A 22,164-nucleotide genomic window follows, 5' to 3' on the forward strand; every position below is an offset into this window, starting at 1 on the left:
ACCAAGAATCACTGACTAGTTTATTTCTGCTGTTGTCTTTTAGGGAATATTGGATGATTTTGATGCATGGTTGTAAGGAAACATGTTCCTAGAAGGGAAAGAGGTGGTACGGAAACATTGTTTTGGATATTCTATTCCTTACTCGAAGGGAATACTTTTTTGGACCTATTGCTTCATCTATCAAATAAGGGGATGGAATGATCTCTTAAGGTTGTTTAAGAAAGAAAAAAAAGAAATGAGAACCTAAAGTGTTTATTTTGAAGAATTTGTGACTTTTAACAATTTAGAGACATTTATTTTTAATATCAGCATTCCTAGATGGAAGGTTAACTGTGAAAACTTAAGTTTATCCATTTTACAATTTAATTCAAGAAGGTTTGTTTCTAGCATGGAGAGATATCATTATATTCACAAAGAACAGTGCTTGCAGATTTTTCTGAGGCTCAAGTATTAGCCAACCGGCTGTTAACTAAGGACTAATCATCTGGTGACCATCTTTGGAATAGCTATATATTTTTTTCAGTTACAGGGATGGATGGAGATGGTTTATTAAGGTATGGAGGGGTTTTGTTATGTATTAGCGGAAGGGAGATTACTTATGTTGATGGAATTATAGATACTTGAAGTATTGAAGGTAAGGAATTATTGATTGGTTTTCCCCTGTCCACTTTATTTTTTATTTTTTTTTTAACCCTTACCTTCTGTCTTAGAATCAATACTGTATATTGGTTCCAAGGCAGAAGAGTGGTAAGAGCTAGGCAATGGGGGGTCAAATGACTTCACTCAGCTAGGAAGTGTCAGAGGCCAAATTTGAATCTAGGACTTCTTGTCTCTAGACCTGGCTCCACTGAGCTACCCAGTAGCTCCCTGTTGCTTTGGGTGCCATTGTGGAGGAAAAAAAACCTCACGATTATTTTGGAGCATGGAGTACTTTGGGTGATTGGGCAGGCCTGTGTAGGTACTGATGTTGTATTTGGTGTTTTTGGTGTTTTGTATTTGGTAATTTGAGAACTCAGGTTGGAAGGGAGGTGGGTAGGACATAGATAAACTTGTCCATTTTGACTTGATTAGGTTTTGCACTTAGGAAATCAAAATATATTTCTCTTGTTCTTCACTCTTTAATTTCTGGGTTCCTGTCCTCAATATTTAGATTATTTCCAAGGTGCAAATGAGCTTTCCCTCCCAATATATCAGGGGGAAAAATGAAATCCTATGTGATTTGAATGCATAAACAAATTTTATTTTTTTATATTTATTTCCACTTGAAGAACTTCATTTCATATAAAAGTTAAAAATAATGGTTTTATTTTTTTTTAATATAAAAGTTGTTTTGATGGCATATTTTATGTAATGCAGACCTTTATGGCTAATTGCTTGTAAGATAATTAAATGTCAGTATTGAAGTCCAATCTTTAGCTGCTCTCTTATAGATTTAACCAAATATTTTACCATGAATGTATATTATTGCATTGTACACTACAACTAATTAGCCAAAGAATCGACATATATTAGGTGCACTTGTAATTTCTTTAAACTACAACCTATGAATGCTAAAACTACCAATATAGCTTAGTATTTGCTAATTTTATTACATTTTAAAATTATGTATATGTAGGGAGGTTCTAGAGATTATAAATTCATTTTTAATAAAATTATACCATGTGTTTTATGATAAAGGGCTTTTAACTGAAGATGGCCAAAGCACTGATACTTGCTGAAAAGAGGATTGTTTGATTTTTATTTTTCTGATATTAAAAGTTGTTTACTTTGTTTCCATTAACTTGGGGGGAAAAGACAAGTTATTGTGACTTATTAATACCATACGTTTAGATGTCATGGCTGTTGTGTATTAGTACTATTTTTATGGAAAAAAATAAAAACTTTCCCAATGCAAGTAGCTTAAACTTCGGCATATGCAGGTGTTGATCTATGGATATATATATATTTTTTTTTTTATTGCCGTTTTTTCTCTCCCCCTCCCCCTTCCTTTTTCCCTTCCCCTTTTCTTTTCTTCCCCCGCCCCCCCACCTTCCGTCTTAGAATCAATACTGTATATTGGTTCTAAGGCAGAAGAGTGGTAAGGGCTAGGCATTGAGGGTCAAGTGACTTGCACAGGGTCACATAGCTAGGAAGTATCTGAGGTCAGATTTGAACCTAGGACCCCCCCATCTCTAGGCATAGCTCTCAATCCACTGAGCCACCCAGCTGCCCCCTTCAGTTTTCCATATAGAAACCTCGTAGTGGTATTGCTGGATCAAAAGGCATGCTGCATGTTAAAACTTTAAATATTGACTCATTTCAAGCAGGCTCTAGCACACATACTTGTGAGACATTATTAAAACTTAACTTCATTAAAAAGATTTTGGGGGTACTTTTTGGCAACTACAAAATGTGAACAACCAAGGAATGGGCTTTTCTTCCTGAATCATATGACGTATCGGTGGAGCAGAGGTTTGATTCTGGTGTGAATGCCAAATCCCTAAAGTGGATGTCTATGATCTTTTCCCCCTCTTTGTACTGTTATCAATAGGTGAGGAAGGGAGAATAGAAATAAGGAAGAACAAGAGGTCTCGCAGCTGTTTTTTTTTCATTGTGAACAATGGGAGGTCTAAAGGATTGGTGGGGTGGTGTTTTATGGTTATATTCATAGCTATTTAATGTAATTTGTGATTAATATGATATAGTAAAAAGTAAGAGCATAAAAATTTGATGCCTTGAAACTTATTGCTGGAAGGTTAGGATCTGAAATATTTGTCAATATTAGAACATTCTATCTCTTAAGCTGAGGCCAAAGCTACTAGGCTTGTTTGGAGTAGGAAGGTTTGTTTTGGTCTTTCATCTTCATGTAAACTGAGATTTCATGAAATTTGTATACTTTCAATAGTAAATTTTAGGATGATCCTTAGAACTTTCTAAAATTCTAACCATTAAACTTATATCATTTAAAAATTTACAAGAATTACCTGAAATCTCTATTAAAGTATTATTTAGACTATGATTTTTTAGTTGTTTGATAATGGGACATTCTGTTTTTGCATAAATCAAATTTTTTTGAACTATAAAGGACCTTTAGAGATAATTTTATTTCATACCTTATTTTATACCTATAGTTCTCAGAGCTGAGAATGCCTTTATTTTTGTGAACACCACTAAAACCTTATTACTAAGTGGGTCAGTTTTGTGAGTTGAGAGATGAGAAATTTTGATTACCAAGCAGGATCTTTCTAACTTAGGATTGCACAGAAAATTTTAGATTACATAAATTACCTCTGTGATGTTACATAAATCACTTATTTGAGCTTTTCTTTCATCTGCTAACACAAGATACCTGCTCTACCAGTGCATACAAATTCTCTGGGGCACAAATGAGAGAATATATGTGATAGTGCTTTGGAAACCAAAAGTACCATATAAATATCTTGTAGCAGGGCTGCCTCTTAGCCTATCTGGTCTCCATTTTTATCTGGGAATGGAGACTTTAGAAATGGACAGCAGTCCCTTACTATTGAAAGAAAATTCTGCCTCTCCAGTCATTTGTAAGGAGGATCCATTCCAAGGATCATCTCATCTTTTCCCGGCCACTGGGAAATGAAAAACAATAGCTACCCCCACTCCCCCCAGTATTGCTATCCAGCTGCCACATTGGACAAAGAACCAGGAATACACTACCAGCAGACTTGAAATCAGAGGGCTGGGCTGAATTGTGGGTCTACCCTTTAAGTCCTGATAAGTCCCTGGCAGGGTTTCTTCAGACCTTCATTTTCTTGTATGAGGCATGTAAGAAAATATTTGACAGCCATGTTGAATTCAAGATGATGGACAGTTACCTGCTTAGAATATGGAATGGACCGAGCTTGGCAGGAGCCTGGCAGGAACCGGGACAGTTAGGCTTGGGTATAAAAGCCAGGGATTTGAAGCCATCTGGTTCTCAGTGATGAGATATTTTGGTTGGATGAAGGGTGGTTTGAGTAGGCCAAGGTGTGCTCTATTCAATCATCAACCAGCAACCAACTCAAATCTATTTCATCAGTCCCTGTTCCTGAATTACACTGACAAAGAAGACCAACAACATATCATTCAGCAGGATAACCAGGCTGTTAACCACCAAACCTTGATCAGCAGTACATGAGAAGATTCATCAATAATACAATTAACTTAATATAGTTAATTGTATTATTCCCACTTTTCCAGCCATTACCCTGCTTCTCCTCCCTAAGTCAATTAGATATTAAATCATCTTTGAACTTATAACTGACTTGAGCTTCATCAAAGACCTAGTGAGCTGTAGTGGGTTATTTCCTGGGACATCTTAAGGGAAGAGGCTTATATTATCCTTCAAGATCAATGAGTAATCTGTAGTCAGTCATAAGCATTATCCAAGGCACAGGGCTTTAGTTAGGTGGAGCTAGCTGAAGAAATCTATCAGCAGATTCCCTGCTTGGCTGGTAGCCCTGGGATACTGTTAGCATCAGTTTGGGACAAGCAGATTCATTATATTCTAGTAACATCTACTGCAGTGGATGCTCCTTCTGGGTTCACTTTATCTTATTCAGGTGTCCCACTTAGGATTCAACACCCACAGTTAACCCAGCTCCTGAACCCACATACCATTTTACATAACAGGGAGTCTTTGAGCTTTAAGTCTTGGGGTCCTTCCCTGCCATAAATATGGGGGGAAGAGTGTGTGATTTTAGGGTTGGGTTGGGAGTGTGTGATATTTTAGGGCAGGGTTGGAAGTTTGAGTAGCTTTCCAAATAATTCCCTTATCTTAATTATGGCTTCCCAGTTTTGAATCTCTGAGGGGTTTTTTCTAGCTCTTAGGACAGACACACCCATATTCATTTGTGCATACCTACTTTGTGTCCTTCACTATTTTTGATGATTTAGTGCTATCACCTCTCTTCATTATCTTGGATATTTGAGAGCTGATTATTAAGACATACCCAGCCAAATGTTAAAAATATACTCCAGGGGATTTCAGAAAAACCTTCATGAACTGATGCAGTGTGAAGTGAGCAGGATCAGGAAAACATTATACATAGCAGCTGCAGCAATGTACTATGAACAGTTGTGAATGACTCAGCAGTGCAGTGATCTAAGACAGTCCTAAAGGGTTCATGATGAAAAGTGCTTTCCACTTCCAGAGAATGATGGATTCTGAAGGCAGACCAAAGCCGACCATTTTTCACTTTATTTTCTTCATGGGTGTGTATTCTTCCATAACACGATGAATATGAAAATATGTATAAACAATAGCAAATTGCTTATCCTTTGAAGGAGGGAAAAAAGGAGGATATAAGAGTGTGGAATTCAGAGTGTTAGAAAATCATTGTCACATTTTTGTTTTTACATATAAGTGGGAAAAAATAAAATGTTACTGAAAGAAGAAGAAGAAAAAAAAAAAAACAACTTACTCCAGAGCCTAAAATTTGCCAAGGTGTAATTTTGAAGTTATCTCAAGGAGGAAATTTTGCAATATTCTTTTTAGCAGTTTTTATTTTTGTGGGTAATGCAGATTCCTTTACTATCGTTTTGGATAAAAATTTTCCTAAATTGTTGATATTCTTATTAGGTAGGTAGCTTTATTTTTTGATGTATAATATCCTCAATGAAGTACTTTTAAAGGGCGTCTTATATGATAAAATATTCTTATTCAGGATTTTATAACTATTTGGACATTTTAATATAAGATCTTGGTTTTCTTGGTAATTAAGATTTTTTTATTGCATGTAGATATTAGTAGCACAAATGATTTCCTAATTTCTTTTAAGCTCCAAGGTTCTGAGTCTTTAGCTTCATATAAACAAAGGAGCCACTTCTTAAAATACTCAGTTAACTATTTTTCTATCATTACAGGTGAGATTTTAGAAAGATCAAAATATTGAAAGTGACTAATGACTTGCTTTTTAAAACCATTACTTTCAAATTTTTTACTTGAAAAGATAAACTTTGTCATTTTAAAAAGCAGCAGAGTTTAGCATTAGTAATGTAGACTGGACTTAGTGTTTGAAACACCAGAGTTCAAATGTTGGCTCAGATTGGCTTTGTGACCCTGGGCAAATCACTTAACCTTTGTTTGCCTCAGTGCCCTCATATATAAAAGTGGGGACAATAATAGTACTTACCTCCTGGGGATGTTGTGAGGATCAATTGGGATAATAATCGTAAAGTGCTTTTTACAGTGCCTACCTAGCACATAGTAAGCTCTCTATAAATGTTACCTATTTGCTATTATTATTAAAATATAGGTAATACTACTATTTTAATAAATATCTATATTATAGTTCAGAAAGTCATTTGAATTTAAATTAATATTTATTTCTAAACTTGTCTTGCATAGAGATAGTGAGAATTAGTGCAATTTAAACTAATGTTGGAATCAAAGAATTTTGCTAATTTAAGTATAAATACTAAAATACTTAACCCACATTGTGTTATTTAAATTTATGGATATTATGAATACATGGCATTTTACCATAATATTACAATTATATAATTGTAGTGTCTTGCACATGTAGGCAATGTACATTTAAAAAAAAATAAAATGTTTAAACATATTTTATCTTTTAGGCGAGGTTTAAATCCACCGCATAGGGTGAAGTCCATCTCTATGACAACATTCACACAACAAGAAATTGAATTTCTGCAAAAACATGGGAATGAAGTAAGTGCTTTAAAAATTGTTAGTTGTTTTATTTGCAATTGTTATTTGGTTAAAATAAGATAGCTGGTGAATATCACTTTCTATAATGAGTTCTTTATTTAAAAATAATTTTAAATTTTTTTAGAAAGTACATATATTAGTATTATTTAGAACATTTGAAATCTTATATATGAACCCTATACCTAACATTGGTAAATATACATCTTACATTTAGTATTTTACATTTTAATTCCTAAAAAGATTTTGAAAAGATAATTTTCTTTTGGAGTGGCTATCTTCTTTGTTTTAAAAGCCAAAAGTAGGAAAAGAGAGAACTTTGTATTTTTATAATAAGCTCTTGTAAGCTTATGGGCACAATTAATATATTAAATTCTTAAATTTTTTTTTTTCTTAACCCCATATTGAATGTTTTCTTAAAACATGTCTAGTTTGGTTCTTATTGTTAATGACTTTATTGGAAACAACTCTGGGAATGACAATGAGATTAATGATAATGAAATGTTAAACCCTGGGGGCAACTGGACCAAAGTTGTAGTGGAATATTCTGTTCCTTTTCATTCACCTAAAACCAGCTTTCTCAAAGCCCATGTCTTTTTGTGTTTCTGGCAAAGAGATGGTTCTTGGATAGGCAATAGTCATGTTGATGGTAAAACTACCTTTAGGAAAACCTGACCTTTATTTTGTCTATAGTCATTTCTCCTAAATATCCAAACAAGAAATGACTCCTAACTCAATTATTTTCGTTTACCTGGTTCAGTATGTGAAATGTTTATTTTAATATAATTAATAAAGCAGAGAATGAGACAGTGTTATAACTTTGGAGTCAAGAAGATCTCTGCAAAATTCTGCTTCTGTTATATTTATAATAGCAGACCTTTCTATAATGTTTTGGTAATATATAATTTGGTGAGTATATAATTCTTCAGGATTTGCAATGTACTTTATATACATTCTCATTTGATACTAGCTGTGTGATTATGGGCATATGAGTGCTCTGGTAACTCTAAGACTAAATTATAAAGTTGTCATCCTGTAGGAGTTCTCCAAACTGATATAGATAAATCATAGGTCTGGACAAAAGCAAAGAAATTCTGTTTATGCATGCTTTTGCATAATGTATCCAGTTATTTCCATGCTTTTTCAATTCAGCTTACTTTAAAATGTTATGTATCATCTTTATTCACTGATGGAGGTGATCCTGAACAGTGTATATGATAATGGTTTCAAGAACCAAAGTGATTAATTGGTTTTCATATTATACAATTCAGTTGACTGCTTCCTTCGATTTTTAGCTGGCATTTGTAGAACCTCAAATAATTTACCATTTTTCCTTATAGTCAACATTACCTCTCATTGATCCAACCTGGTTCTTTCTATATCTCTTAATATCACATTTAAGCTATATCATTTTGCTTCATTGTATTCTTATTTTTCTGATCTTGAATACCACATTTCCATTTATTATATTGCCATTGCTTATCATTTATTCTATATACTTTAATTTCAGAAAAGCTGTTTTACACTAAATATCCTTCAGTAATGATAGATAGATTGTTTCATGACTTTGGAGAAACTGGCTTTTTATTTAGTGTTGCTTTTTCAAAGTTGAATGCAAATTCTGGTAGCTAAGTAGTGGTGAATAGAATACTGGACTTGGAATTAGGAAGACCTGAGATCTATTTCTGCTTCAGAATATGGACCAGCCTATGACCCTGGGCAAGTTACTTAACCTCTCTTAGTTTCAACAGGAATAATAACTGACTTCATTTTCTTCCTTCTTCCACCTAAACTCTATAGTTAAGTGATTTCAATTCCATACTGTCCTATACTCTAAAATCCATTTCCCCCTTGGTCTATTGCTGCTCTTCTCTTGCCAGCCTTCTCAATTCTTCACTCATGACAATCTGTCCTCTTATTATACCTAGAGTACCTCTGCCTCATAGAATCCCTCTGTTCCTTTAGGATATACCTTTTGCATGTACCTTTCATGATCCTCCTGAGTCTTCCAACCAGACTTAATTTGTGCATGCGTGTGTGCATGCATATGAGAGGGAGAGGTGCCAGTGCTTCTGTATATGTTCATACATACTTGCATATTTTCCATATACATATGTGTATGTATTTGTGTGTTTTAACTTGTTATTTTTAATATATACTTCACCCTATTATAAGGCCAACTCATTAGAGTTTTTTGGTATTCTAGTTGTTGAATAATGCTTGTTGAATTGTTTTATTTTTTAAGACTCATGCTTGCTTTATAGAAAAGATATGTGATATATTAGAACTCAAATTTAGATTCTACTGTCCTGTCCTTACATGTGAAGATGACGTTACTGATCTAGTGTCAGTAGGAAGGACATGTACTTGGAGTTATTTTTAGAGCAATGATGATGGGTTTGCACTAATTTATTATTAGTTTTATTATTCTTTACCTAGCTCCTATTTTTTTCTGTAATGATTAGTCTAGAAGCTCTGAGGAACAGAGATGCTATGATAATTCTTGAAAACTTTTCTGAGATCTGTTTGATGGACTTTGAGATTTGCTGCATTTCCACTGACAGAAATTCTGTATTTGAAGATGAAGAGTTAAGAAAGTTCTTTTTGATATGTTCTCAATATATTTGCTGATGGAAGAGTTAAAACAGTTGTCTTTGGCACTAAAGGTAAGTGTCATAGAATTAATGTCCTTGTAAAAAATAAAAATGAAAGGGGAATTGGTAGTGAAGGTGCATTTCAGCAAAATAAAATGAAAACTTTCCAGAAGTCAAGTTTACACTGGTTCTTTAAAGATAGGTAAGATTTAAATAGGTAATGAGCAGAAGAGAACACATTGGGCATTTGAAATCATCCAGTGAGGGTTAAAGCAATCATTTTGGTTGGAGGGAAGGATTCCCATAGGGATCAATAGAACAAACTATTGGAGCTAGATTTTTGGATTGAAGTACTTGGTCAGATGTTGAATGAAATAGTGATATGTGTGTGTAAACAAATGTGGTATATATCATTGAGAAGCAAGCTTATCATTAGATCATCTAAATTTGTGACCTATATAGTGAAATGTTAGGGGTTTCAGGGGATGGGTTTTGGTGTTTAATTAGGGCCAGTAACAGAAGTATACTTGTTTTGGAAAGGCCACCAAAGCCCAGTGCAGGCAGAGTCAGACACTGAGATGACTCACACAGACCAATAAGATATTAAATAAAAGTTGGTTTAATTAACAAGGGAAAGGTTAAAAGGGATTTGGATAAACTTAATCACTAAAGCTCCCCAGACCTAAATATCTCTACACAGAGATTTCTTCTGAGTGTTTTTCCTACTCTACACCTCTTCAGAATCTGAAAACAAATTCCTGCACTTAGCTAAGCTAACAATAAACCCCCCCTCCCCCCCCTTTGATAATTTTAAGGAAAGGATTTGTGTAAGCCTAACAGGGCCCAAAGATGGACATGGACCAAGATCCAAAAGCATCTAGTCTGGGTCTCATATAATCAGCTGCCAGATGTCTCAGGATCAGCACAGGAATTCAGCAGATATCAACAACAGCCACAGGAAAGCAGGATAACAGAGCAGCAGGTAGGATGGGAAGATAAAAGCAGGAAGAAAGCCACAGGGAAATAGCCAGTCTCCTTAGATCAAAACCAGAGAGAAAGACCACAGCCCAAGCCCCAACTGTCTCTCGGTAACAGCTCAGCTCTCCCCTCCAGAATTCCAGAATCCTACACTCTGCTGGCCCATGCTTCTTCCCTTTGCAAACTTAACTTTTCTTATAACAATAGGCAACAGGCATATTTAACTGTGGTTTATAAGATTCAAGATATTCAATGTAATGGTTGACTTTGTTCATAAATAAGGAAAAAGACTTTGAGACAAAATGTTTTTACATATTTAGGAAAAGAGAACACTCAAATATTTTCTTTACCTATTTGGAATCTCTTTCAGTGTGTTTGTGTCCTTTATTTTAGAACTGACAAAGAATCTATTTCACAAACTTTATGGATGAGAAAATAGGTGTATTTTTAATGATCAACTATTTTAATGGCTGAATTGGGATAGAACTTTTCCATGGTCTCTTGTTACTTCTTATATGTGAATACTCATGAATATGTGGGTGCATGCTTCTTTATTCAGCAAATACTGAATTAAATTAGTGTGTGTATGGCACTGTACTGTCTAATGGAACATATAGGGTCCTATCCCATAAGAAGTTTACTATCTCACTGGGAAGATAAAACTTAAAAATTACATGGGAAGCTCACTAACAATATAAGACTATATTTGTTAAGTTGCAGATACATGGTATAAATTCCATTTCTTCTCCATGATTTTGTAATAGCTATTTTCCCATACTTGGAATGCATTTTTTCCAGTTTATCAGAATGATTATTTTCTTTCAAGATTATTTGTATTACTTCTAGTGAAACCTCCTTTTCTCACTAGTTATAACATTTCCTATTTCTTATTTTTAAAATCCCTATCCTCAAAAGGCTTACATTCTAATGAGGAAAGGAGAACTACAACATGTTTTATAATTAAGTAAATGGAATGGGAGACAGTTTAGGAGTCAATAAAGGCTGTTACAATTAGGTATAAATTAAAGAGAACTTTGATTAGGATACTGATTTGGGGAATGGAAAAGAATGGATGATGGATAAGACATTAAAAAGGAAGAATGATGGAACTAAGGATGAGAGAAAAGGAAAGTGATAAAGGAAAAAAAAGGAGACATGGATTTTTGAATTTTTGACATTTTAAGTTCTGAATGTATCTCTCTTCTTCTACAGTGGGAAACATCCATTTCCTTGTAACAAATAAAAAATGAAAGGGGAGTTGAGAGTGAGGGTTCATTTCAGCAAAATAAAATGAATCAGTATCATCAGATATTAGATTATATAAAATAATTACCTATCCATAGTCTTCTACCTCTTTCAAAGGAAAGGCAGTATATTTTCTTATTTCAATCTGGAAGCATAAATTAAGCACCTAGTGTGTGCCAGACAAAACTGTATTTTAAGAACTGGGAATACAAATATTAGGAAGAAAGACTGTCCCTCCAGCTTACCCTCTTATGAGGGAAGATAACACACAAAATGAAGTAGAAAAGGGAAGTGTGAGTAGAAAAATAGAAGAATGAAAGAAGATATTGGACATTGGAGAAGTTCAAAGGAGTTCTCCAAGGAATGAAAGGTAGGTGTGAGAAATGAGATCACTGTCCTGAACACCCTGTTTAAAATGGAGATTTTGTAGCTCCTTACACCACCCTCTAATCTGAAGGGAAGAAAAGGGTACTGATAAAGGGTGAGTACCAAGTTTGATTTAATCTTACAGGAGGATGAGGTTTCTTTTTGGGGGATATACTTGGTCCTCATTATAGTTAAAGGAAGAGAACCTGGTTTTGCTTAGAATATTTTCCTTTATATAAATTTTACCTATCTTCTTAGAAATTTTTAGTATTACTTATGTAGAAATAATAATCCATTATATCTATATAGCTCATTTTTTGTGGGTATTTCCCCTAAACTTAATGTATTATGTTGCTCTAGTAAGGGGTTCAGTTGGTCTCTTAGGTAAACCTTACTGAAAACCCATGGTTTATTTTATCTTTTCAGTCATAACTAGAGGGGAGTTGGATTTTGCTTTGTTGCAGTCACCTGTCTATTATACGCAAATACTTAGAGATTAGAGGAACATTTCATTTCACTTAATAATTAGTGAAACTTCTTTGTATTGGGATAAGAAACTGATAGTGCAGGACTTAAGAGTCAATGTGGTGTGCATTTATTGAAGTTAAATTTAACATTTGGAAAAGATAGGAAAGATATTTGTTCTGTATAAGTTACTTAGTGAATTTCTTCCATTATATTAGTTCTTCTCCTTATTCTAATTTTGAGATGAAAGTCAAGAAGTGTTTTTTCTTGATTACTTTTCTAAATTTTTTTTGTCTCAAAGCATTAACTCCATTTATAGCAAACTTTAAGGTCTTATGCTTATTTTACAACCAGAGGCAGAATGGTCTAAAGAAAAGTATAATTCCTTCTTAAAAGACTTCTTTTTGCTATAACTTGTTTTTCCACTAGGCTGCTGTTAACAGAGAACTATCATATCATTAAATGGAGTATATTTTGTTCTTTCTAAGGCCAATAGGTAGGTTTTTAAGTTAAAAGAGAGTATTGTACTCCAGTGGAAGCTTCCCTACTGGACATTCCATTAGTCATTGAAATCACAGGTCTGGACCAAAAAGCCAAACCAAACCTGTGTTATTGATCAGGACCTCTCTTTAAGAAATTATACTTTAAAAACAAAACAAAACATTTTCATTTTCAGTTTACTAGGCTATATACTCTGGAACAACAAAATGAAGCTATGGTAACTGTTTCAATTTTCTTCCATTTGCACTGCCCTACCCCTACTTTCCAAGTCCTAAGAAGGAAAGAACATTCTAAATGTAAACATATTACCTATCAATAATTTGGCAAGTTGTATTGTACTCAATTCCTACCATGAACTGCTATAATACATATAATACATTTTTGACCTCAAAGTATTTTTTATAATTCCTTTACTATTTAGTGCTTTAAGTACTACCTTTCAGGACCCAAGACCAGAGAATCTGCTTGCCTAGCACAGGGGTGGGCAATGTATGGCTCTCGGGCCATATCTGGCTCCACCTCCCGACTGGCCAGTCTGGGTAGAGCCCCAGGATGTGCCCCAGGGGGCCCTTTAGCCCCTTCCCCATATTCCAGCGCCTTCTGCCTCCATCCTCCTCCTTCTGCAGGCATTTATGGCTCTCAAGGCCAAAAAGGTTGCCGACCAGTGGCCTAGGATAATGGCAGGACAAAAGAAAGTTTAGAAAAAGTCATTTAAGATTTTCAAAGAAATCAATATTTATGAGAATAGACTAAGGCGAGTCTTTTGTCCAGAAGATCAGGGCTGAAATGAAAAAGAACCTAATTAAACTACTCTTAGACTTTGATGAGCAAATCTCTAAATTTGAGATGTGATGTTACTTTTGGAAATTTAATGCACTAAGTTAAAAAACAAAAAGAGGGTACTGCCTTATGCACTGAGTAATAAATTTATCTTATACCTTAACTTGAAAGATAATATAGGGGCAGCTAGGTGGCTCAGTGGTTTGAGAGCCAGGCCTAGAGATGGAGGTCCTGGGTTCAAATTTGACTTCAGACACTTCTTAGCTATGTGACCTTTTGTTGTGACACTTAATCCCCATTGCCTAGCCCTTACTGCTCTTCTGCCTTGGAACCAATATGCAGTATTGATTTTAAGATGGAAAGTAAGTATTTAACAACAACAAAAAAGATAATACAAACAGAAACTCTAAATGGATTTAAAGTTTAAAATCTGCCCAGAGAAACTAACCTTTAATAGAGTTTCTTAATTTGGGGTCTAGGAACATTTGAAAAATACTTTGATAACTATTTCAACATAAATGGTTTTATTTTATTTCCTATGTATTTTATGTTATAAATTTGAAAACATTCTAAAAAAAGGCCCTTAGGCTTTATCTGATTGCCCAAAAGGGATTCATAGCACAAAAAAGGTAAAGAATCCCTGGTTTTAGATCAAGAATATCATGGAAGCCAATGGAAAACATGAAAGAAGATAGCCTAAGAGTACCAGGTCTCAAAACTATTTCATAGCTGTAATCATTAAAATAGTCTGGTGCTGACTAAGAAATAGAGCTATAGATCAGTGGAATAAATCAGTTGTGTACAATACAGTGGCAAATGACCATAGTTATTTAGTATTTGATCAAAAGATCCAAGCTTTTGGGATAAGAAGTCACTATTTAATTAAAAACTGCTGGGAAAACTGGAAAAAAGTATAGTAGAGACCGGGTATAGACCAGCCTCTCACACCCTATACCAAAATGTCAAAATGGATATATGATTTAGACGTAAAAGGGTGCTACAATTTGCAAATTAGGGGAGCATAAAATAGCCTTATTTGTCAAATATATGGATAAGGCAAGAATTTATGCCCAAACAAGAAACCATTATAAGATATAAAATGGATTACTTTAATTATATTAAACTGAAAAGTTTTTGCACAAAGCCAAAATGCATGATTCATGATTCCCCCCTCACCCTCGCTCTTAACTCCCCCCTCCTGAGTCTGACAAGCGTTCCACTGGGCTATACACGTATCTTTTTTTCAAAAGCTATTCCTGTGTTTTTTATATCTGCAGTAGCACGATCCTTTAACATCAAAACCCCTATCATATCCCTACTGCATTATGTGATTTATCACATATTTTTCTAATGCATTTCCATTTTCACAGTTCTTTGGATGTGGACAGCATTCTTTCTCGCAAGTTCCTCTGAATTGTCCTGGGTCATTGCATTGCTGCTGGTACAGAGGTCCATTACATTCGATTTTACCATAGTATATCAGTCTCTGTGTAAATGTTCTTCTGGCTCTGCTCCTTTCGCTCTGCATCAGTTCCTGGAGGTCTTTCCAGTTCACATGGAATTCCTCCAATTCTTTATTCCTTTCAGTACAATAATATTCCGTCACCAACACATACCACAATTTATTGAGCAATTCCCTAATCCCTCATTTTCCAATTTTTTGCTACCACAAAGAGTACGGCTATAAATATTTTTGTACAAGTTTTTTTCCCTTATTATCTAAAAGATATTTAAAAGAAATAAAATGAACTGTTCAGTATAATTTAGTACTAATCAGCTAGATGATGTCTCAGTTTTAGTAATTAGAGTTAGTACCACTGTTAAAAGAATGGTGATTTCATTATAACACCACTCATTACCTTGGTAAATACTAGTTGATGACATTTCCAGAAGAAAGGAAGCAAGTTGGTAGTTAACTTATAGATGTTTGTCAAGAAGAAACATAGGTCTCCATGGTGCCCATGGAATCTGATGTTCAAGTTGAAGATAAAGAAGTGCTTGGTTATGTTCACCACTGTGATGCTGTTCACAAATATACCATGGTTTGGCCTGGGTCATTATTTGGAGATTTTAGTGTGGTGAGATTTTAGGCTCAGTGTGAATCAACAGTATAATATTGCAGCCCAGAAAACTAATGCAGTCTTAATGGATATAGTATCCATCACTAAGTAGGAGATATAATTCTTTTAGTCTGTGTCCTGGTCTGACCACGTGGGCAGAGAGAGGATTGAAAACTGGAAGTCTTGGGCCCTTTTGTAAAATTGAGGCTCTAGGAAGAACTCATCAATGAAAGAATGAGGGATTTTTTTAGAGGGATTGCCCTACAAAAGTAAGCTAGGGGCATGGAATGAGGTCTCACGTACTGAGAGGTATTCCAGAAGAAGGAGCATGATTTTGAATTCCAGAGGAAGATGAGAAAAGTGTTAAGAAGGTGTTAAAGGGCCTCTTCTTCTTCTCTCAGTCTGCTTTTAAAAAAATAACCTTCTAATTGGAATGATAACATTTAAACATTTACGTACAGATTTTATTTATCCAGAATATCAACAGCAAGAAGGAAGCTAGTATTTGGGGGATCTGGAAATGTTTCTTGGAGAAGATGGGATTTTAGCTAGAACTTGAAGGAACCAAGGAAGGTAGTAGTTAAAGATAAGGAGAGAGACAAATGCTGCTTGAGAGTAGAGATTTCTTCAGCATCTGGCACATAGCGGGTACTTAATAAGTGTCTATTTCCCTAATTTTCCTTGCTTCTTTCCAAGTCATTCTGATTGACAACCTCAGTGTTATCTTCAGTTTTCCTTTTCAATTCCTCCTACAGCCAAACAATTGTTCAGTTGTTGATTCTATATCCATGCATCTCTTGAAAAATAAATATCTTGAGAGAGTAGAACTGTTTAGATCTTGAGAGACTAGAACTGTTTGCATAATCTAATAAAATGAAATTAAACAGGGTGAAGTCTAAAGTTCTACCTTTGGTTTCAAAACAACTTTATAGGTGCAAAATAAGTATACAATGGCTATACAATAGTGAGAAAACAGCTTATGGGTTTTATAGGACTACAAACTCAGTGATTTAGCAGTGGGATGCTATCAGTCAGTAACTAAGTAATATTTTTATAATATTTTGAGATTTGTAGGGTGTTTTCCACTGTTATATCATTTGATTAGATATAATTGGCTTGAAAAATGAATGTTATTTTGTGGTTCAGTCATTCAGTTGTGTTTGAATCTGTGACCCCGTTTGGGGTTTTCTTGGCCAAGATACTGGAGTAGTTTACCATTTCCTTTTCCAATTCATTTGACAGATGAGGAAACTGGAGCAAAGAGAGTTAAGTGACTTGCCCAGGGTCATAGCTAGAAAGTGGCTGAAGTTGGATTTGAACTTGGGTCATCTTGACTTGACTCTCTATCCACTTTGCCATTTATCTGCCTCAAATGTTTTTTTAGTCTGTATTAACAAAAGTGATAATATCAGAATAAAGGAAATGATAGTTTCGTTGTAGTCTGGTAGGGTCAGATCATAGCTATGTTTGTCACGCTCTGTTCTAAACACAACTTTTTATGAAAAATACTGATAAACTAGAGAGACGAGGATAGTGAGGAATGCCAAGAATTTTATCATATGAGATTTAGCCTGGAGAATAGAAGACTGGGGCAAGAAATGCTGTCAACAATGCCAGATGTGGAAATTGACCTCTATTCATTTAATAAACATTTTTTAAGGGCCTGTTACATGATGGGCACTGTGCTAACGAAATGCTGTGGGTACAAGGAAATGCAAAAAAAGATAGTTCCTGCTCTCAAAGAGAACTCACAATCTAAATAATAACTGCTCAGATTCTTCTTAGTTTTATAACCATGAGCAAGTTTTTAACCTCTAAGAACTTTGTTTTCCTCATCAAATGTAACCAATAATATTGTACTAACTTCTCAGAGCTTTTGTGAGTAAAGGTTTGCAAAACTAAAGTACTATATACATGTGACTTATTGTTAGGGATATTTTTTTATGGAATCCTGGTTCTGATACTACCCAAAAGACCTTTGAACAAATCATTTAAACTCTCTTAGCCTCAGCTTCTTCATCTGAAAAATGAAAAGTTAGATTAGATGATTTCTAAGATCTTTACAATTTGTAAATCTGTGCAGTAGAAAATCGACTAGATTTAATTCCTAGAGCCATCCTTTATTCTTTCCTAGTACTCTTCATTCCAGGCACTTCCCCTTATGCCTCTCAACAAGGGTTAATGGGAAGCTTTATAGAACCAGATTTAGGATAGATGAAAGGAAAGGGAAAAGATGAAATTAACTTTTTTTGGAGTTAGCAACATATGCCTCATTAGAATTCTTTTTTTTTTTAACCCTTACCTTCCATCTTAAAATAATTTCTGTGTATTGATTTGAAGGCAATGGGAGTTAAGTGACTTGCCCAGGGTCACACAGGTAGGAAGTGTCTGAGGTCAAATTTGAACCCAGGACCACCTGTCTATAGATCTGGCTCTCAAGTCAATGAACCACTCAGCTGCTCCCAAGACTAGGATTCTTAAAATAAATGCCATAGTAATTCAAATTTAAATTACTGCTGATTTTGGAAAAGAGATTTACCATGCAATAGTTGGAGAAGATATTCTATGACTGTGTTGGCAAATCTGTGGCACATGTGTTGGAAAATGCTGCTCCCTACCCTCTCTCCATGTGTACCTAAGGACATTTCTCACATGACGCGCCTCTATACCCAGCAGTCCAGTGGGAGCACTTCCTCCCTCCCCTGTCTGGGGTAAGGCAGAAGGTTAACATGCAACATGATGTAGTTTGGACACTCAGTCTCTAAAAGGCTAGCCATCACTGTCCCATGATGTCCTTTCTATTTTCAAATCCTTTGAGAACTATTCCGGCATCAGCTTAAAGGATGGAGATGGAGAGACAGACAAAAAAAAATTGTCACGATAATACCAGGATAAAGAGGAAATGAGGGCTTAAACTTGGAAAATTTCAGGACTAGATTGAAAGAGATAGACCAACCTGAAAACTGATTGGTTGATGCAGCTAATAAGAGTCAAAGAGGACTGCTAATGAGATTGAGGGACTGAAAATCAGTGTGATGATCATTAGAAAGAAAGTTGTTAGATGAGGCAGGTTATTGGTGAATTTGAGGCACTATTAGACATCCCAGATGAAAATTTCTAACACAAGGTTAGAAATTAGTTAGAAAAGGTTAGAAAGGTTGCATCACAGAGAGCAGGTGATAACTATAGGTTCTGAGATCAGAGTTCTCAGGGGGAAGAAGATGACAACTTTTATACCACTCATTTGCAAATTACGGTGTAGAATCATGTTATTATTCATTTTATGTGTTTTATATTTCACATTGCCAATAAGATGGCAAATAGGTTGTGGGGAGGGTACCCTTCTTGTTCTTTAAGCCATCTAGAAGTTTAAATACACTCAGTATTTTTTAAATTTTATAAAGAATACTTTTATTAAATCTGTGTAAAATTTTTTTAACATTAATTTGTTAAAGATTTTGAGTTCCAAATTCCCTCTTTCACTCATGCCTCTCTCCTACTCCTTGAGATGGGAAGCAGTATGATATAGATTATACATGTGAAGTCATGCAGAACATTTCTAAATAAGCTGTGTTGCAAAAGAACATACATTTAAAATCCCCTGAGAAAAATAAAATTAAAAATAGTGTGCTTCAATCTGCACTCATTTTCTATCAATTCTCTGCATGACGGTAAATAGCATTTTTCATCATGAGTCCTTTGGAATTGTCTTAGGTCATTGTATTGATATCATTACAATATTTCTTTTTTTTTCAACTTTAAAACTTTTATTTAATTAATTTAGAGCATTTTCCCATGATTATAGGATCATGTTCTACCCCTTTCCTCTCTCCTCCCCTCCCATATTCCCCCATACACAATTCCACTAGGTTTTACATGTGTCATTGATCAAGAACTATTTGTATATTATTGATATTTGTGCTAGGGTGCTCATTTTGAGTCAGTATCCCTAATTATATACCCATCCACCCATGTGATCAGGCAGTTGTTTTTCTTCTGTGTTTCTACTTCCACAGATCATCCTCTGAATGTGGATAGCATTCCTTCTCATAGGTCCCTCATAGTTATCCTGGATCATTGCATTGTTGCTAGTAAAGAAGTCCATTACGTTCGATTTTACCACAGTGTATACACAGCCTCTGTGTATAATGTTCTCCTGGTTTTGCTCCTTTCACTTTCCATCAATTCTTGGAGGTCATTCCAGTTCACATGGAATTCCTCCAGTTCATTATTCCTTTGAGCACAATAGTATTCCATCAACAACAGATACCACAATTTGTTCAGCCATTCCCCAATTGCAGGGCATACCTCATTTTCTAGTTTTTTGCCACCACAAAGAGTGCAGCTATATATACTTTTGTACAAGTCTTTTTCGTTATGATCTCTTTGGAGTAGAAACCCAGTAGTGGTATGGCTGGGTCAAAAGGTAATCAGTCTTTGAAATTCCTTTGGGCTTAGTTCCAAATTGCCATCTAGAATGGTTGGATCAATCACAACTCCACCAGAAATGCATTAATGTCCCAATTTTGCCACATCCCCTCCAAAATTTATTACTTGCCTTTGCTGTCATTTTAGCCAGTCTGATAGGTGTGAGGTGGTACCTCAGAGTTGTTCTGATTTGCATTTCTCTAATTAGAAATTTAGAGCACTTTTTCATGTGCTTATTGATAGTTTTGATTTCTTTATCTGAAAATTGCCTATTCATGTCCCTTGCCCATTTATCACTTGGTGAATGGTTTGAATTTTTTGTATAATTGATTTAGCTCCTTATATATTTTGAGTAATTAGACCTTTGTCAGAGGTTTTTGTTATAAAGATTTTTTTCCCAATTTGTTGCTTCCCTTTTAATTTTGGTTGCATTGGTTTTGTTTGTACAAAACCTTTTTAATTTAATATAATAAAAATTATTTATTTTACATTTTGTATTTTTTTCTAACTCCTGCTTGGTTTTAAAATCATTCCTTTCCCAAAGATCTGACAAGTATACTATTCTGTGCTCACCTAATTTACTTATAGTTTCCATCATTATAGTCAAGTCCTTCACCCATTCTGAAATTTACCTTGGTGTAGGGTGTGAGATGTTGATCCAGACCCAGTCTCTCCCATACTGTTTTCCAGTTTTCCCAGCAATTTTTGTCAAATAGTGGATTTTTGTCCCAAAAGCTGGGCCCTTTGGATTTATAATAGACTGTCTTCCTGAGGTCACTTACCCCAAGTCTATTCCACTGATCCTCCCTTCTGTCTCTTAGCTAGTACTATATTGTTTTGATGACCACTGCTTTATAGTACACTTTTAAGATCTGGTACTGCTAGGCCACCTTCCTTGACATATTTTTTCATTATTTTCCTTGATATTCTTGATCTTTTGTTCTTCCAAATGAACTTTATTATAGTTTTTTCTAATCCAGTAAAAAGTTTTTGGTAGTGTGATAGGTCCATGGCACTAAATAAATAGATTAATTTGGATAGGATTGTCATTTTTATTATGTTAGCTGGTCCTACCCATGAGCAATTAATGTTTTTCCAATTGTTTAGATCTAGTTTTAATTGTGTGGAAAGTGTTTCGTAGTTGTGTTTGTATAATTCCTGTGTATGTCTTGGCAGATAGATTCCTAAGTATTTTATTTTGTCTAGGGTAATTTTAAATGGAATTTCTCTTTCTCACTCTTGCTGCTGGGATGTGTTGGAAATATATAGAAATGCTGATGATTTATGTGCATTTATTTTGTATCTTGCAACTTTGCTAAAGTCGTTGATTATTTCTACTAGCTTTTTAGTTGATTCCCTGGGATTCCTTAAGTAGACCATCATATCATCTGCAAAGAGTGATAGCTTGGTCTCCTCCTGTCCCATTTCAATACCTTCAATTTCTTTTTCTTCTCTAATTGCTATTGCTAGTGTTTCTAGTACAATGTTAAATAATAGAGGTGATAATGGGCATCTTTGCTTCACTCTTGATCTTATTGGGAAGGCTTCTAATTTATCCCCATTGCAGATGATGCTTGTTGATGGTTTTAGATATATACTGTTTTATTATTTTTAGGAAAGGCCCTTCTATTCCTTTACTTTCTAGTGTTTTCAAAAGGAATGAGTGTTGTATTTTGTCAAAGGCTTTTTCTGCATCTATTGAGATAATCATGTGGTTTTTGTTGGCTTGCTTGTTGATCTGGTCAATTATGTGGCTGGTTTTCCTAATACTGAACCATCCTTGCATTCCAGGTATAAATCCCACCTGATCATAATGAATAATCCCCTCTTGATCACTTGCTGGAGTCTTTTTGGTAGTATTCTATTTAAGACTTTTGTATCTATTTTCATTAAGGAGATTGGTCTGTAGTTTTCTTTCTCTTTTTTTTGTTCTACCAGGCTTTAGGATCAGTACCATATTTGTGTCATAAAAGGAATTTGGTATAACACCTTTCTTGCTTATTGTGTCAAATAGTTTGTATAGTATTAGGATTAGTATTCACTTGTGAATCCATCTGGTCCTGGAGATTTTTTCTTAGGGAATTCT

At 34.8% G+C, this 22,164-nt stretch overlaps 1 protein-coding gene across 4 annotated transcripts in view; it reads left to right on the top strand.

Annotated features, from left to right (window-relative positions):
* Positions 1-22,164, top strand: part of AGFG1 (ArfGAP with FG repeats 1) — a 113,251-nt gene that overhangs the window by 19,538 nt on the left and 71,549 nt on the right. For all 4 annotated transcript variants that reach the window (XM_044670816.1, XM_044670817.1, XM_044670818.1 and 1 more), the window contains exon 2: positions 6,571-6,664. In XM_044670816.1, coding sequence (XP_044526751.1) covers positions 6,571-6,664 — 94 coding nt within the window. The remainder of the gene's footprint in view (positions 1-6,570; positions 6,665-22,164) is intronic.

Source organism: Gracilinanus agilis, chromosome 3, assembly GCF_016433145.1.
Source record: "Gracilinanus agilis isolate LMUSP501 chromosome 3, AgileGrace, whole genome shotgun sequence".
NCBI lineage: Eukaryota > Metazoa > Chordata > Mammalia > Didelphimorphia > Didelphidae > Gracilinanus > Gracilinanus agilis.